General features: G+C 52.8%; 1 protein-coding gene across 1 annotated transcript in view; it reads right to left on the reverse strand.

Annotated features, from left to right (window-relative positions):
* Positions 1-438: 438 nt before the first annotated feature.
* Positions 439-16,731, reverse strand: part of Onecut1 (one cut homeobox 1) — a 33,500-nt gene continuing 17,207 nt past the window's right edge. The window contains exon 2 of the mRNA XM_023565936.2: positions 439-7,379. Within this exon, the coding sequence (XP_023421704.2) occupies positions 7,090-7,379 (290 nt within the window). The 3' untranslated portion in view covers positions 439-7,089. The remainder of the gene's footprint in view (positions 7,380-16,731) is intronic.

Raw genomic sequence — 16,731 nt, forward strand, 5'->3', positions numbered from 1 at the left:
CCTGGGCACACATGTGTGCAGGTCACCTGAGTTAAGGGCCACCTTCACGAATCATGATTTTTATTTCTGTTGAGAGTCTGTGGGTTGCTATAAATGGCTAACCCTAGAAATGCGGTACCCCACCTCTGCTCCTTTATTTTTTTGCTTTTTTGAGATAGAGTCTCACTACATAGTTCAGGCTGGGCTTGAACTCATGATGTTACCCAGGCTGGCCTCTAGCTCAAGCTCATGGTGATCCTCCTGCCTCAGCCTTCTGAGGGTCAACTTACAGACGTGCCCTCTCTCTCCACCAGACAACACTTCCTGGGTCTTCCTTCACTGATCTTTCCTGTGGCCGTGGCCCTGGCTTGGGCCACTCAGACTCACCCTCCAGAGAAAGCCCCGGCCCTGCACTCTCAGGACTAAGGCGGAATCAACACAAAAGGCGTGAGAATCGTCTAAATTTAAAGTGCTGGAAAATCCAACATTTTATTGACTACATTTCGGTGACTACATAAATGCTGAAACATTTTAACACTGAAAAGCATGATGGGTCATCACTTGCTTTTTTTGTCTTTTTTCTTTTTTTGCTTAGCAAACACAGCAGATGATATTGCACGGCGTAAAGCGAGGACAGTAGCGAAGCTTAAAAACAAAAACAAAAATAAAAACAAAAAACTGAGGGAAAGCGGGATGCGGTACAGGAGCTACCGGGAAACAAAGCCGGAGGTGCCTGGCCCCGCACCCCCGCGGCTACACACCACGCACAGAAGCATCGACGAGGGACAGGGCATCTGCAGATGATCGGAACGGGCACAGATCATTTCACCTGAAATGTGGAAACCACTAACCGACAGAGAAAACGACGGCAACATTTGTCCTTTGTCAAAAGTCTTCTAAGCCCCTCGTGGTTAGGTTTCTAATTCATTATTCAGCGATTTTTTTCCACTGCTAAGGAAGAACTCCCTTGGCTCTCGGAAGATTTTTCTACCCTACCAATCTTTTTTATTTTATCTTAGCGTTACTTTTTACCTGATGATTGTCTTAGGCACCCTCCTTACATCATAAAACCATCAAGCTAACTTGAACAGGGAAACTGAGTCACACGGATATGACAGCTGAGGTTGGAAGTGTGCTGGAGATGAGGCAGGAGAAAGGAGAGGTCCGGGGTGACGGGGTGATCTGGACTGGACGCTAAGCACAGGAATGTAGGAAGACCACTATCGAAGCAAGAGGAAGATAAGTTTTAAAGTTTATTTTTTTAAAACATACCTGTCACTGGGTTCAGGTGGCAAATCTAAAATGAGCCCACAATGATTATGTAATAAATGCAGACCATGCCACAAAATAAATCAAGATGAACACAGAAACCAAAAAGGTGGCTTTGTGGGTACAGCTGCTCCGCATTGGGTACCAAAGGCGCAGGGGATGGGACCACGATGCCTGCTGTTGGGGTCAGGACACCCCCACAGCATCCATCAGATACACACGGGGGAATCTTCCTAAGGAGAAGCCGCTTCTGACCAGAAATCTAAGCCTCCCCTCCTGCCCCACTCCAGACACACCTGCAAAAGGAGGCGAAACTCTGCAAGGAGCGGGTAAGTATCTGCCCTGAAGGGAGAGATTCCGCAAAGGGAACCGAGTCTGAACTTTGTGTGCTGAAAAGGCAGATGCAGGAGCTGCCGGGAAACTCCAGTGGGTAGGGCAGGGAGAGGACAGACAGACAGACAGACCACAGCTCCTCCGCCGGCCAGCCCGAGCCACTGCTCTAGTGTGGAGGTTGGGGGCGGCCGTGGGCAGGGAGTGGAGGGGACCGCCATGGCTCTGAAGCTCTTAAATCAGAATGGTCGGCTGAGGCCACACAAGTCTGCTCTGCTGCTGGCTTGGCTAGGGGAGCCCAGCACCGCAGCTGCAGCCCCAGTTCGTCCCCAGGGCCCGAGTCCCTTGTTCTCTGGTTTGCCAAAGAGAGGCTGGGTCCCCAGGCCCTGCCTGGAAGCTGCCAGAAACTTGGGGTAACAAGCAGATTTCCGAGTTCAAGTTAGCTTGTCTCTTTACTTCTCATACCCGTGCGAATGGCTAACAGAAAACCAAAACGTACCAGTCTCTACCTCCGGGATGCGGGGCTCTCAAACAAGGAACACGTCGGTTCTTCTGGAATTTCGGGTCTTACTCCCGAAGTCATTTTTCCCCTAAAAATTAATAACCTAACGGAAAACACGAATAACGCCTCTCCCCTTTCCGAGTGACAGAAAGACGAGCTGGGCCAGGGGGAGAGACCTGCCCACAGCTCAGCCCATACTCAGAACCCACGGCCACGCGGAGCTGGGGCCGTCTCGCTCTATTATATACATCTTCCCAACTACACGGTCATAAATTAAAGCAGTGATTAAACAAGCTTGTACAAAATGTAATTAAATTAAAAAATCACAGCACGTCATAGAGAAAAATAGGAACCAGTTTCACAAAAAGATTATATATATTTATATATATATAGATTTTTTTTTTTACCCTGTGGAAACAAATTTTCTACAAAACACAAAACCTTTGTAAGAAGCCATCCAAATGAAAATCTTCCCTCATTCCATTCTTGGCATTAGTACACAACCCTAAGCCCACCTGGGGGACATTTCCAGAAATTAAGTCTTCCTTGAGCAACAGAGCAGTTCAGCCCAGAAAATAAACCCCGAACCAAAAGGGAAGGGGAGGGGGTGTCTCCAACATACAAACTACAAAATAAATAAGAATTCTAAAGTTCTTCTTAAAAGTAACCTTAACAATTATCAAACTAGTAAGTTCTGCCTTGTCACATAGACTCTCTATACAACGTAACCCTAGACTTTATTACTATGAGGTATTTGGAGGAATTGGTAAAGGTGACACACGGCTGGCCTGGCGAGGGACCCGGGGACCAAGGAGGCCAGGGTGGGACAAGGAGGAGGAACTTTGGTTTATCAGCAAAACATTGGGTGGGGGAAGTCATCCTTTGGTATCAAAGAAAGTTTCATTGCATGGTTGCATGGAAAAAGCACCACGGTGAATAATTATTCCTTTTTGTTTTTCATTGTGGCCTAAGAGGCTGAGGTATTCAAAGAGTATAAGGAGAGAGAGGTTAACAGCGGTTTAACACTTTGGTTCAAGCAAGGCACTCATCCTAAGAGTTACAGGTTTGCGACACGTTTGCTAGAGATTGACAAGAACAGCTAGCAGTTGTAAGAGCGTGTTTCCTAACGGTGTTGTTGTGATCGTATCTATTAAGAATGAAGAGGAGTTTACACTGAGAGGGGGGGACAGCAGGTGGGGCGGGGCTGGGCGGGGCGGGTCCCTCTGCAGACGAGGCCGTGCATGAAAACATCTTTGGTATTCTTTGGTATCATCAGTGTGATTAAAATCACCAGTGGAAATCGAGTGAGGTAGCGTCTTTGGTTCACACTATAAATAGTAGATCTTTACTTTTTTTTTCTTTTTTTCATTTTTTTCATTTTTTTTTGTTTTTTTGTTTTTTACATGTGGAAGTAGCTATTTCTTACCTTCTGCTTCTTTGTCCTTGGACTATTTAGGAAATAGTTACCAAATGTTCTGTAAAGCTAACCACACCACAGTAACCATCCAGACGGTGGGGGAAGCATCTCAAAACAGCCTCTGGGGTTTGAATGCACCCTAAACAACCCGATAGAAAAGGGAGAAGTGCTTTCTCTTTGTTTGCTAAATGCATAGATTTCATCCTTTATGTAAAAAGAAGGGGACAGTGTTTAGGGGAAATGCCCCTGGAGCGAGCGCATGGGGAAAATGTCCTAGGACTCTTTGGTTTGGCGGTTTGCATTTAACCTGCAAAGACCTGTCTTCCTGGGGTGGCCGTGGGTGTGGAATGAGTGAACAGCTTGGTGCTTTCCTGCGTTCCTGGGGAGCCCTGCGGGACTTCTGTACATGCCCACACATTTCCTCTGGTCTCTGGGGTCTGTGCAGGGGCTGGGATACCCATGCCCAATCCCCAGATCTCCACCTGAACTGCAGACCTCTGGGGTGTCCAGACCTCATCCCTCCTGGCTATCTTTCAGGAAAGCTTCCTGTTAGGAAAAGACCTGAATGGTTTGTGGCAAAAACAGACTAACTTCCATTCTACAAAAAAAAAAAAAAAAAAAGCGCGGTATGTATCGTAATTAACAAATGTGTCACCAGGTGCACGAGGCGTCCTTCTCCGGTGCGTTCTATACAATTAGCGATGAGCAAACAGGCAGTCCACCGCTGCCAGGCTGCGAGTTGTAAAGAGCGGGACTGTGATGAGCTGCAGGGCCCGGCAGCATCTGCCCTGCACCCCAGGCCGCTGCGCAGGGCTCCAGCAGGCCACTGCCTGTGGGGGCCCAGCCTGCCCACCAGGCTTCTGCAAAGCAAAGTCTGTGTGGTCAAGTAAAAAATAAATGATCCCAGGCTCCGAGTTGTGCCTCTGTTTATGAGAAAAGTGTATTTCTAGGCCCTGAAATTTTGGAAAGCGTGCAAATTCAATGCCGGTGTGAAAACCATCTTTGGTGTCAGCAAGTAGGGAAACCAGTTATTTAAAAATCCATTGCGGCAGGGGGTATTTAAAATGTAGCAATATTCTTTTAGACTGTGCCCACACAGGACCAAGATCACTGGCTGAAAATGCACAAGGTGGTAAGATTAATTTGGGGGGAAGTCCAATGAAAACAAATGGAGGTTGTTTGGAATCATTCTGTTTTTCCTGGGGTGGCAAAGCCAGGAAAGAGTGTGTACAGACGGTTTGAATTTCCCTGGGTTTGCAATTCTCATATTTTAAATAAGTAAGACTTTCCTCCCTCCTAAATTATAAATACATTAGGTAGCTGTACCCTCAGCTCCCTCTATTCTGAGAGAAAATTAATCATGTTTTTCTTGTTAGGTCATTATAAGACTATTTTTAGGGTGGACTTGAAGGGTGGACTTTGAAGCAGTCTCTTAATAGCTAACTACAGCTGTGCCATATTTAGGAAGGGAAAATTTTAGCTGGGGTCTTGGATGAAATAAAAAAATATGAAGACCAACGCCCGCAGGTGTAGGCAGGCAAAGGAGCGCAGGCGCTCGCTTCCTCTGAAGCACGATGCGAGGGCTGGTCGGGTCCGCCTCCCCTCTGGGTGCGACCTGCGTGTCCTGGGTGGATGTGGACACCTGGCCTTCAGGAGTGAGGTGTTGTGTAAGGTGATCTGGGGTTTTGCTTGGGCATTTTACCGAATCTCGGTAAATACCTTATCAAGTTACTGTAACTTTTGGATTTCTGGTTCTAGTGAGATGTGTAACTAAGTACTGGGAATGTGTAGTTCAGCTGATCTCAGAGAAGTGTGTGGGAATCAAGGACTCACGGGGTACCACTAGGGCCTGATTTCTTTTCTGCCTTGATTTATAGACCCCTCTCCCCTACAGCTGAGTGATTTGGAGAAACAGAAATTTAAAACTTAGTATTTTGGAAGCTCAGGTCTAGCTTTTTATCTGTCTCGGTTAGAGTGGAACCTATGTTATAAAATTTCCAGCTTCGTCCAATAGCAAGAAAGAATGTAGGAGACTTTAGGGGTTATGCTGAGGGAAATAAACTGCTTCCATGTCGATGGGACTCAAGGGCTGCATTTCCTAGAATCCAGCTCTCTCCATGCAGTTCCACAGCTCGGCCAGTTCTTGTTAGCACCTGCTGTTTTACAATGTCCCAGTCACAGTGTCTGGGATGGCAGTAAATCAGTTTGACTACTTTTTAGGATGGTTACAAAACAGCGAACAACTAATTTTAATTTAATTTAATCTTTAACTTAATTTAATTAAGAGATCGGGCCTCTTCTCTAGGTCACATAGGCAGATCTTGAACTCCTGGCCCAAGAGGTCCTCCTGCCTCAGCCTCCTGAATAGCGGGGACTACAGGGACATGCTGCCATGCCTGTCTTGGACAATTAAGCTGAAGAATGATGTTGGTCTGGCCATTCTGCGTTTGTGAAGTATTTTTAAGCGCCAGACACATGAAAAATTTAAGTTAAATTAACCTAATTAAATTAAGTTCTTATTGGTGGGTCTGTTGCTAATTTGAACCAATTTTCTAATTTGGTTACCTGCCTTGTTAAACAGATCTGTGTACAAGTGGGGTCCTACTTGGAAGTACCCTGGGTTTTCTCAGCCATGAGGAGAGAACCTATCACGTTTAAGCAGGTGACATCTGTTGGCCGCACGGTGTGCTGCCTGGAGTCTCTGGCTCCCTGAAGCTACATTCTTTCTTGCCAGTTATGAAAACTCATATTTCAAATGCTTCAAGAGTCATGAATCGCAGTAGTGAACCTATGCAGTATGTATTAAGCTAGATCAGTTCATAGGTATAACTTTACATAGCCTCTTGTGTAAAAATAGCTTTGGTTATTAAAATTGTTGCAATAAAATACCTGCACTATAATATTAAGTGTGTTCTTTGGTACCTAGGTGATTTTTTTTAATGGACGGACTCTTGTTTCATTTCTTAAAAAATATCTGAACATTCCTTAACAAACAAAGAGAATGCACTGGTCTGGGTGCTGTTCAGGTCTCCTTTGGTGGGTGAGTCTGCGACCGGGCCATTGCCCGGCAGGTTCCAACACTCGGCTAGCCTGATGGGCGATGTCACGCTCCCAGTCACCGGACCCTTCCTGACCACTCATCCTGCCCGAGTCCCCATCACAGCGGCGCACATGAGTGTGAGCAAGTGTGGACACGTGTGCACACCTGCACATGGTGCCGCCACACTGGACACCTCCATGGCATGGGGGACCAGACAAGGAAGTCTGATCCTAACGATGTCCACTCAGTGGCCCGGGTTCAGATGCTCCGAGCCACCCGCAGCCGTGTGCGTGCGGTGACAACAGCCGTGGGCTGCGGGAGCAAGAGGTGGAGATCCCACCTGGCCTTCCTGTTGCCACTCCGCCCGCCGTAGCATGTGTCTCCAAACAGAGTCAGGTGAGCTGAGTCTTTGGTTTCTTTGGACTATAAATATCACTTCTTTTTCTTCAAATACTTCTGAGTATAAACCTGCTCTCTCGAGGTCCTGGTCTTTAAAAATCTTCTCTTTTAAAGTTAAAGCTTTTCCACCGAGGTTTGAGTCCGTGGCTCCCTTCACGCTTTGGTGCAGGTGCTAGAGGAGGAGGAGCCCCCGGAGCTGGCGCCTGCCTCGTCCTGCCACTTGTCCAGGCTCCTGCGCCGGGCGTTCATGAAGAAGTTGCTCACTGTGCTGAGCTCCAGCCCCAGCTGCTGGGAGATGGTGATCTGCAGCTCTTTGGATGGACGCTTGTTCTCCTTGAATATCGCGTGCAGAGTTCGGCGCTGGACATCGGTGAAGACCAGCCTGGGCTTTTTGGGTGTGTTGCCTCGATCCTTTCCGTGCTCTTGCTCTTTCCTCTTGCACGCTGTAAAGGAACACAGGATAGTTTTAGAACAAGTCCCCGGGGTCACGAATGCGAGGCAGGACCAGCCACACCGCCAGCCTTTCCTGCCTTGCGGGCTTCCTGGCTGTGGCCGGGGGCAGCTTCCTCTGGGAGTTTGGGCCTCAGCTGCAAGCCTTGGACTAACTGAGCTGACCACTTGGATCTTTTATTTCTCCATCTGCAGAATGGAAATATGAAAATGTACCGCACGTGGCGGCACCTGCCAGAAGCTGAGGGGAGAGGACTGTGAGTTTGGGGCAACTTCAGCAAACAAAGCAAGAAACCGAACAGAACTTACGATTACTGACCTTGCTGGACTGTGGAAGACACAGCATTGTAAAAGTTCACAATAACTGAGGCACTTTGCAAAGGCAAGGGTGGCAGATAATGAGGAAATACAGCAAATGTCTAAATATTCTAATTATTACAGCAAAAGTTACCTTGCTGCGAACTGAAGCCCGCTCTAACCTTCCCCAACATTCTTATCCCGTCTTCCTTTCCTCTTCCTGAAGCAGTTCTGGACATCCTCTCTCCTGTTCTAGCTGTGCTGCCATGGCTGCCCGTGTCCCAGTGCATTCAGATGTTTCCCTTTCAGAGTTATATTCACTTTGGGGAAAGTCGAGGAGTCTTGGTGCCGAATCTGGTGGCTAAGGTGGATGAGGACACAGCGTCTCGTTTTTATGACATCACTTTTTTTTGGAAGGTGCTTGGCAGCTGCAATCACTGTATTTTTGGTCACTTCGTAAAGACTCAGGAGAGAGGACCCCCAACTGCTCAGAAAGCGGGCAGAGTGACGGCCGGCAGGGGGAGCGTGGCGGTGCCCTCTCATTGCAGTAAGGTTTCAAACACAAACATTGTTCTGACCGAGCCCCGTTTATCAGCAGAGGTGGCTGTGGCCTCAGAGCCATGGTCTGCTGCTGTCGGAATGCCAAGAGCCAGGGTGAAGGTTTAGAAGCCTGATCATGATCACACTGTTTCCCCGATTTTTCCTGTGTTCTGGGAAAGCCTGCACCCCAGCCGGCCCACAGCTCTCCTTGCTTCCTCGGGAGATCAGAGGTCATGGGTGGGTACCCCTCTTCCCTGCATTTAGGTTGGGCTGGCCCCTGGGGCACTGTCTGTGTCCTCGTCTTGCTCCTGGGGCCCCCTGCCCCCTGCCCCCTGCCCTCTCCCGTACTCCCTCTCACCAGCCCTGCCCATCCCCTCCTGTCCCGGGGGGCGCCTGTCAAGCCCTGGAGGTGGCTCTGCCTCTGCCTTCTTTGAGGCTGTGCCTATGGCTGAAGGGCACCTCAGGCCACACTGGCAGCCACCTCCTTCCTCTCCCCCATCTCTACTCCTGGGCCCACAGGAGCTGGGGTCAGGCATGGCGATAGACACAGTGGTGTCCTGGCTCCCATGGAGCTGCTCTTGGCCTGACTCAGGCACCGAGGACAGCTCCTCCCGCTCCTGTTCCCGGGTGACAGTGGTGTCACCTTCTGGAACAGCCTCTGGGTCCCCTCTCCTGGTGTCCTGCTTGGACTGCAGCCGCGGTCCCCTCCAACCTCAGCGTCCACTGCAGCAAGGCAGCTCAGCCCTGGATTCGCTCAAGCAGTGGTGGAAGCTGAAGACGCCTCCAGTCTTTGCAGTCTGGCAAATGGTCTCTGGGAGACTTCCAGGAACAGTGCAAGCTCCTTGGCACAAAATGCATCTGGGCTAGTGACACAGCGCGGCCACAGCAGGTGCTTAGCAGGTAGGGGGCCTGGGATCTGACCCCAGCCCCCAGAGTGGTTCTGAGTGGACATGCCCTTCCATTATGTATTTACAGATACCACACACACTACTATGAGATCTTATTATGTTCATCATAAAGTGCTCAGGAAATGCAGAAATGTCCAGGGCTGAGCCACTTTGCTCCAGTGGACACTGATATTGGAGGGGACCCTCCGGTAGAATTCAAGCAGTAGGCAAAGAGTGGGGGCTCAGAGACTGTCCCAGCAGGTGACACCAGTATTCACCAACACAAAGGTGAATAGATGTGAGGATTCTCTGCTGCACCAACTTGCACAGGTTCTGGGGCATCTTCATCCCACTTCCAGGACCCAGGGACATGCGTCAGGCAGGAGGGTGTCCAGCAGGTCCAGCCTCCTGCCACCTTCCCTGGAGCACTCTATGGGTACGGAAGAGGCCCATTCCACCCCAAGCAGTGCACCTGTCCCAGGAGCTGAGTGTGGGATGTCAGCTCCTGGGCAGAAGCTGTGTGTCCTGACCATGAGAGATTCCCTGGGGGCCCTCCCTGGGGACTGAGTCAAGTCCCTAAGCAAGCTGAGCAGTGTCCATGCAGCCTGGTCACTCACTCACACCCACGACAGGCCAGGTGTGGCAATAGGATGTCACCCCCTCTGGGGTTTCAAGGGAGGCCTCTCCAAGAGACCCCAAGACCAGCCTTGGGGGTAATGGAGGTTTGCTGAACAGGAATTGAGCCTCTCACCCGCAAAGATGCAGTGTGTGTGCAGGATGGAAGTGCTCGGCCATTGTGGTGAGTGGTGCAGACCGGGTAAGGAGTCAGGGTGCTGAGTCCCCGAGGGAAGGGGTGATGGGTGGGTTTGGGACAATCCTGCAGTGTGGCTCAGCTGTGCTCTGAGAAGCCCTTCTGGTGGTTGAGGGGGATGAGCCTGAGGCGGCAGGCACTGGTGTGCTGAGGCCTGGGGCTGCTGGGAGAGTGGCAGTTGGCTGCCTGCCCTGAGATCCTCTCTGGAAATTTTCCTCGGCCACCCAGTGAGTGGGACAAGAAGCCTGGGTGATGCGGTGTACAATCTGAAGAGTCAGCCTGGCCAGAGCACCTTCCAACTCCACAGCGGCTTGATGGACATCTCTCCTGCCACCTACAGCAAGCTCCTGGGCCCTGGCTTACCAGTCTCAGAGAACTTGATGTGACAATGAAGCCAGCTGGGATGCACTGCCCCCGGAGTGCCCACGGCGGAGAAGCACTTTTGGAAGGTAGACTTGGAGCATTCTGGGACACTGGATTTGGAGGGCAGAGTTCGGGGTGCGCCTGGCTTTGGGCTGGATGGGAGCGCTGGGCTCCGGGCATGCAGATGGAGGTGAGGAGCCGTGACTTCTGTGTGGGATAAGGTGCGGCGTCTGCTTGCTGGACCTGTCCAACATGCAAGGGCAGTGCCAAAGTGAAGCCCGCTGTCTCTGCCCACTCAGGAGGGCTGTGCCATTGGCCTGGCCCTTGGGGACCCATAGGCTGCAGCTGTGTTTTCCAGGTGGCATCAAGGAATGGGCGCCCCTTTGAGGTCCTTCGGGAAGAAGCTGGGTGGAGGACTTCCAGGAAACCTTGCTGAACCAGCCCTTTGCTGAAAACCCAGGTGCACTGGCAGCTACCACGTCCCCTTCCTCAGCCCTGTGCCCTCCTGGGCTGGGCTGCCTGGAGGTCTCCTAGAGCTGAGGCTGGGGAGCTGCTAGCTGGAAGCGGCTGCCCAGGCTGCCAGTGCTGAGCACAGGACAGTGCCTCGACCTGGCTGGGGCCTGGAAGAATCATGCAGCAGGGCTGAGAGGGGACCTGGGGACCCACATGGGTACTGGGGGTGGCCACCGAGTAAACAGATGTGGCTACATCTGGAGAGAATCGCCCAGACAGCGCAGCTGCCAAAGAAGAGCAGAGAATGGGGTGAGAAGACAGACAATGGCTAGCCATGGTCCTGGCGACCAGAAGAAAGATGTTGCACTGCCAGAAGCTTCTGCAGGACCAGCACCAGGTGGGTATCAGCCATGCTGAGGGAACACTGCTGAGGACAGGGTCGGTGGGGAGAGGGGAAGTAGGGGCAGAGGCAGAAGCACTGCTGCTGGGCACTCCTGCTGAGGCCCGGCCACCTAGGGTCGGGGCTGCTGCTGTGCCAAGGTAGATGAGCAGGGCATCACCGCAAGGCTCCTCTGTGGCAGCAGCCATCGAGGGATCGGAGGCTCGGGGACCTGAGCTCTGTGGTCATTGATGCCCATGGCCCAGGAGGTGGGAACAGCACAAAGGAAGACCTGAGAGTGCAAGCGTGGCCAGGGCACAGAAGCCCCCACTTCTGGCCTGGCAGGGGCCTCCCTCACCCACTGTGGCCAGGGCAGAGCCCAGCAAGGTGCAAGAAACAGGCACCCAGCTGGGCCAAGAACCCAGCACTTTGGGAGGCTGAGACAAGAGGACTGAAAGTTTGAGTCCAGCCAGAGCCTGAGCAATTGAGTGACAGTGTGACCTTGTCTCAAATAAAACATTTTTAAAAGTCAGAAATGTGGCTCAGAGGAAGGTCCTGGGTTCAATCCCCAGTACTAAAGAAAAACAACAACAACAACAACAACAACAACAACAAAAACTGGAAAACAAGGGAAAGGAAGGAAATCTGCAGGATCTTGACAGTACTCCGTGAGCTGTGAATCATGAGACCCAGGCAGCTTGGGAAAGGCTCCGTTAACCAACAACCAACAAGTTTCCGAACGCAGGACTCATCAGAAAATGCAGCCACATGGTCCAGCCTACGGGTCCCCAGCTTCTCTGGTCACAGGACTGTTTATGGAGGATTCTCTCCTGTTAGAGGGGCGTCTCTGGGTGTGACGGGCAGACCTGCACCAGGCAGGGAGCTGGCCCCGCACTGCATCAAGATCGGAGCAAAGAAGTGAGAGGCAGTTATTCTTCTCCTCAGATGCTTCCATTTCCTTATAAAATATGAAAGAGGATGTCCCCAAGGCCTCCTGTGCTTTTGGAAGGCCATAGGATTATGGAGAATCACAGCTTATGGAGGTCCCTCAGGAAGAGGAGGATCGTGGGGTGGGGAGCATGGCCCGGGAGGGCGTCTCTCTTGCTGCCTGGTTCCTCCCTCATCTCGCCCGATTCCTGTCCACCATGCTGTGAGCAGCTCTCCTCCACCAAGCCCCTGTGCCAGCCCATTCTGCCTGGGGGGTGGGCAGGATACACCTTTCCTCCCTGAGGCTGTGGGTGTTAGGTGCTTTGCTGGGTGATAAAGGAAGTACCCGAGACAGGTTTTGGTGCCGGAGAGGGGGCTGCTGCTGTGAAGCTGGCCTCTGACCGTGTGGTCTGTGACCTCTGGGCCTGCCTCCTGGAGGCCCCTGGAAGGCTTTGGAGACACAGGCGGAACAGCCCCTGGATGCTGCAGGCGGCCCTGACTTCAGTACTGTGGGAGCTATGACCAGAGAAAGCAGGCTCTCGAGGCTTCTGTTGGGAAGAGGACTCTGCTGGCAGCTGGACTCCAGGCCACGTGTGCTCATGTCTGGGGACCTTTTAGGAGGCTGAGCTTGGGGTGAGGACTAGTTATCCTGGTGAAGGAAGCTGGCATCCGCGGTGGGCGTTGGGCATTTTGTCTCAGTAAAGTGGGAAGTAGCTAAGACACTGACCCCGTGGCCATGCCAGGCCTTTCCAAACAAGCAGACTGTGTCCTACGGCCTGTGCGGGTACTGCGATTCTTGGGAACCGCTGCAGCTGCTATTGTGGTTTCCGAAGTCCACTGCATGACTCTCAAGGCGACTCCTCTCTCTTGGAATCACTGCCACAGACGCCTTCCACATGCAGAAACCGAGTTTCCACTTTCACATTAAATTTGTAGACCAGAGGCATGTCTGACTCTCGGCCCACAGGACACAGCAGGCTTGGACAGCCAGCAAAGGGGCCCAAGACTGTCACGTATAAGCACTGTCATGTGGTTCTCAGTGACAGTGTGGCTGCTGGGGTGCAGGGGAAGGCACAGGGCAGTGTTAACTCCACCTTCTGCACCTGGTGCACAGTCAGACCCCATCCTCATGGTCATGTGCATTTGTCCCCAGCGGTGGTGCCTCGGTCTCCCCATGTGTGCGTGCTGCAGAGGCAGCTGCTGCTGTCACTGAGTGGACACCCAAGTGCCAGTTTCTGGCGTAGTCATTAAACCCGAGCAACCTCACCCAGTGAAGCAGACTGGGTCAGAAAGTCAGGAGTTTGCGCATACGCTGCCTTTCTAACATTCTAATAAAAACCCAGTTTATGCGTGCCAGCTGCATCCATGAACTCTGCTTTGTATTTACATCTCTTCTTCTTCACCCAGGGCAGCCTTGGTAGGACACGAGGTGGGCCCTGCGGAGCTGTGGACGCTTCGGTTCACCTTCCCTATGTTCAAGACTAGGACCAAGCCCTGGCCTGGGTAGATGACAGACCCGGGGCCAGGTGTGAGGAGTGTCTTCATCACTGCTGTCCCACACCCAGGCCAGGCTATGCTCCTGGTCCTGTCATTTACGAGTCAGGGTGCCAGGTTATGTCTGTTGGACAAGCTCAGCCCGGTTCCTTCTGGTGAGATTAAGGTTCCACTGAATTGCACCCAGGCCCTTCTTTGCGCAGCCCTGCTTTGCGCTGTGCCCGTGCCTGCAGTGCCACCCAGGGAAGCAGCAGACTGGGTCAGATCCTGACCCATGTGGATCTGCCATGTGGATCTTGCCGGGATGCTGGCTTCAGTGCAGCAGAGGTGAGGCGGTGAGGGCCCCTGCTCTCCTCAGGGGAAGATGCACAGATGCACAGATGAAGAACAGGAGGCAGCGGGAAAGGAGGAGGAAGAGGAAGAGGAGAAGAAGGAGGAGGAGGAGGAGGAGGAGGAGGAGGAGGAGGAGGAGAAGGAGCCCAGTCAGATTCTCGAGCAGGAGCAGGATTACCAGATCTATCTGACTGCAAAAGTGGCCTTGTGATGCAGGCTCATCTGTACCCAGTTTCCTTTAGAAACTTCTAGCTGGTTTTGGAGTCCAAGACCAGTGCAGAGCCTGATGGACAATAAGGGCATTTAGTTCCGACCAAAAGTGGCCTTGTGATGCAGGCTCATCTGTACCCAGTTTCCTTTAGAAACTTCTAGCTGGTTTTGGAGTCCAAGACCAGTGCAGAGCCTGATGGACAATAAGGGCATTTAGTTCCGACCGCAGAGCTGTCCCAGTCCACATGCCATGGGAAGGAAGGGCAGGAGCAGCAGGACAACCGTGTCCCAGGGCTGAGTCAAAGGGACTCAGGGCTGGGGCAGCTGCATACTGGTCCCCCACATTACTGCCCAGCCAGGGTGAGTGGGCCAGAGAGCAATCAAGGGGTCAAGCTGAGACCCAGAGGAGCCATTCGAGGCTCCAATCTCCATCCCTAGAGGTCAAAGCCAAGGGTGAGGCTGAAAACAGGCCTGGCAGACTGGAGCAGATGGGCTGTGGGGTTGGCTCCACCCAGCCTGGATGGGGCAGGTCCAGCGGCTGCGGAGGCCTGGGGACAGGTGCTCCTGAGATTCCCCGACCCTGTACACCCACTCGAGCCTGGGTTCGGGGGCTTTTGAAGACTCCCATAGCAGTGGGACAGGTGGTCCCTAGAGCCGGGTTGGCGAATGCTAAAGGGCATGGGCTTCCTGAGGGATGGCGGTGGACGTGTCCCAGACTGAGCGTGACAATGGCTGCATGGCCCCGTGACCCCCGGCCTATGTGCTTCACTGGGGCACATGGCAGGGTGTGCAAATCTCGCTTCCAAAGGGCAGGTCCAACAGGCCACTGCTGGGTACACACACAGCCAGCAGACCCACTGCTCTTGCCCTGCCAGGCCACAGAGGCTGCTGCCGGTTATCAGGGATGAGAGGTGGCCACCATTTGCACCTGCTGAGCCCTGGAGACCCACTTGCAGCTGATGTTGCCTGTCAGCTCTGGAGATGCCTCTGCAAACCTACAGGCATGCAGAGAAACACGCTTCCTGACATTGGCAGGAAGAGAAACCCGTGGGGCTGGGAGAGGGCACCTGTGGGCCCTGAGTCACACAGCTTCAGGGCTGGGCTTGGCCTGCAGCCTCAGGGCAAGCCACAGCTGCCTGGCCTGGGCTGGTGTGCAGTCTCGCCTGGCCTGGGGAACAGGACAGCTTTTCCATGGCAAACTCAGAGCCTGCAGCACCAAGCCATGAGCAAAGCTACCCAGTGAGTTCTCACTGACATGGCCATGGCCAAGGACATAGCTTTGCATGAAGTGGGTCCCCACAGGCTTGTGGGGAGTGGTGACATTGTGGAGGGGGTGGGGCTGACACAAATTCGAAAGACCAAGCTGGTCAAGCTGGTTTTGCTGCCTGTCTGTGACTTGTGGGCAGCAGGTGTGACCAGGGTCATGATGTGTGCTGTGTGGACTCCCCGATGCTGAACACCCCGGAGAGCCTCCCTGAGTTGCCCAGGGACCTCAGGAGTAGGAATGGGTCCCTTGTCTGAAGGTGGATGGTCAGAGTGGTCAGGTGGCCTGCCCATGGGTATGTGCACATCCCCAGGATAGGGAGGCCAGCAGAGATTGAGCCCAGGAGCCCTTCCAAGGTGACACCTGACCAGCAGGACAGGGCCGTCTCCATGTGGCTGGAGGATGTCTGCCTCCAGGAAGCTGGGCCGGGTGGAAGGGAAGATGGTGAGTGTTGGGGCAGCACTGGGGACAGGGAGCAGAGTGACACTAGTGTCCGGGGAGCAGGACCCAGCTGGCCCTGAGTGGACAAAGCAGAAGGGGTGGATGCCTCTGGCAGAAGCCCAAAGAGGCCGTCCTGGTCTCCTCACCTGCTGGCCTTGTCTGCAGTGTGAATGTACTGCCAAGGACGGATGCTCCATAGCCAGGGTGTGAATTGCTGGGGCTGTGGGGGCACCCAGCAGAATGAGGGTCTGAGACTGGAGGGGGTGGTCCTGAGGAGTCCCAGACACAGGGAGGACTGCCGGGGCCATACCGGCCTCCTCCTCTCCAGCATCAGCAGCCCATTGTGGGGACCCCTGGGTGTCTCAGTCCTTCCCTCTCCTCTTGTATTCTGCAGAGGAGGACAGTCACCCCCAGGGACGCTGGCCTTGTGCCTAGCTGCTTGGCTCCCCTCACACACGTGGTTTCAGGGGTGCAGGCTAGGGGTCCCCCACAGGCCTGTGAGGAGCAGAGGAGAGGCGTGGCCAGGGGCAGCCCCACTCTGCACTGTGAGGTCTGAGTTAAAGGAAGAGAATATTGGTGTCTGAAGTCTCACACTTATGCTGACGCCTCCTCGATGCGGGCTCCCAGCTATTGGACCCCTCACGTGAGTAGGACCCTCAGCAGTTTGCACGGAGGTCCCAGTGAGGACGACCACCCCACATCGGTCAGCACAGCCGGTACCGGTAAATTATGTGCTGAGTATGTGTTTTCACCTCACGCTGGCCTATTGTGAATTGTAAAGTTTATTGATCCCGTTTCTATAATTAATAGCTGCATATATTACTTCATAATAGTCATAGCAACCGAAAGTTATGAAATAGGATTCCTTTAAAAATCATCCACAATTTCGACTTTCCACTAAGTCATCCAACAGTTTCTACAGTTAATTTCAAATTAATGAAGTTCA

This window comes from Cavia porcellus, unplaced genomic scaffold (assembly GCF_034190915.1).
Source record: "Cavia porcellus strain 051 isolate PalLab524CR breed Dunkin Hartley unplaced genomic scaffold, mCavPor4.1 scaffold_1, whole genome shotgun sequence".
NCBI classification, from domain to species: domain Eukaryota; kingdom Metazoa; phylum Chordata; class Mammalia; order Rodentia; family Caviidae; genus Cavia; species Cavia porcellus.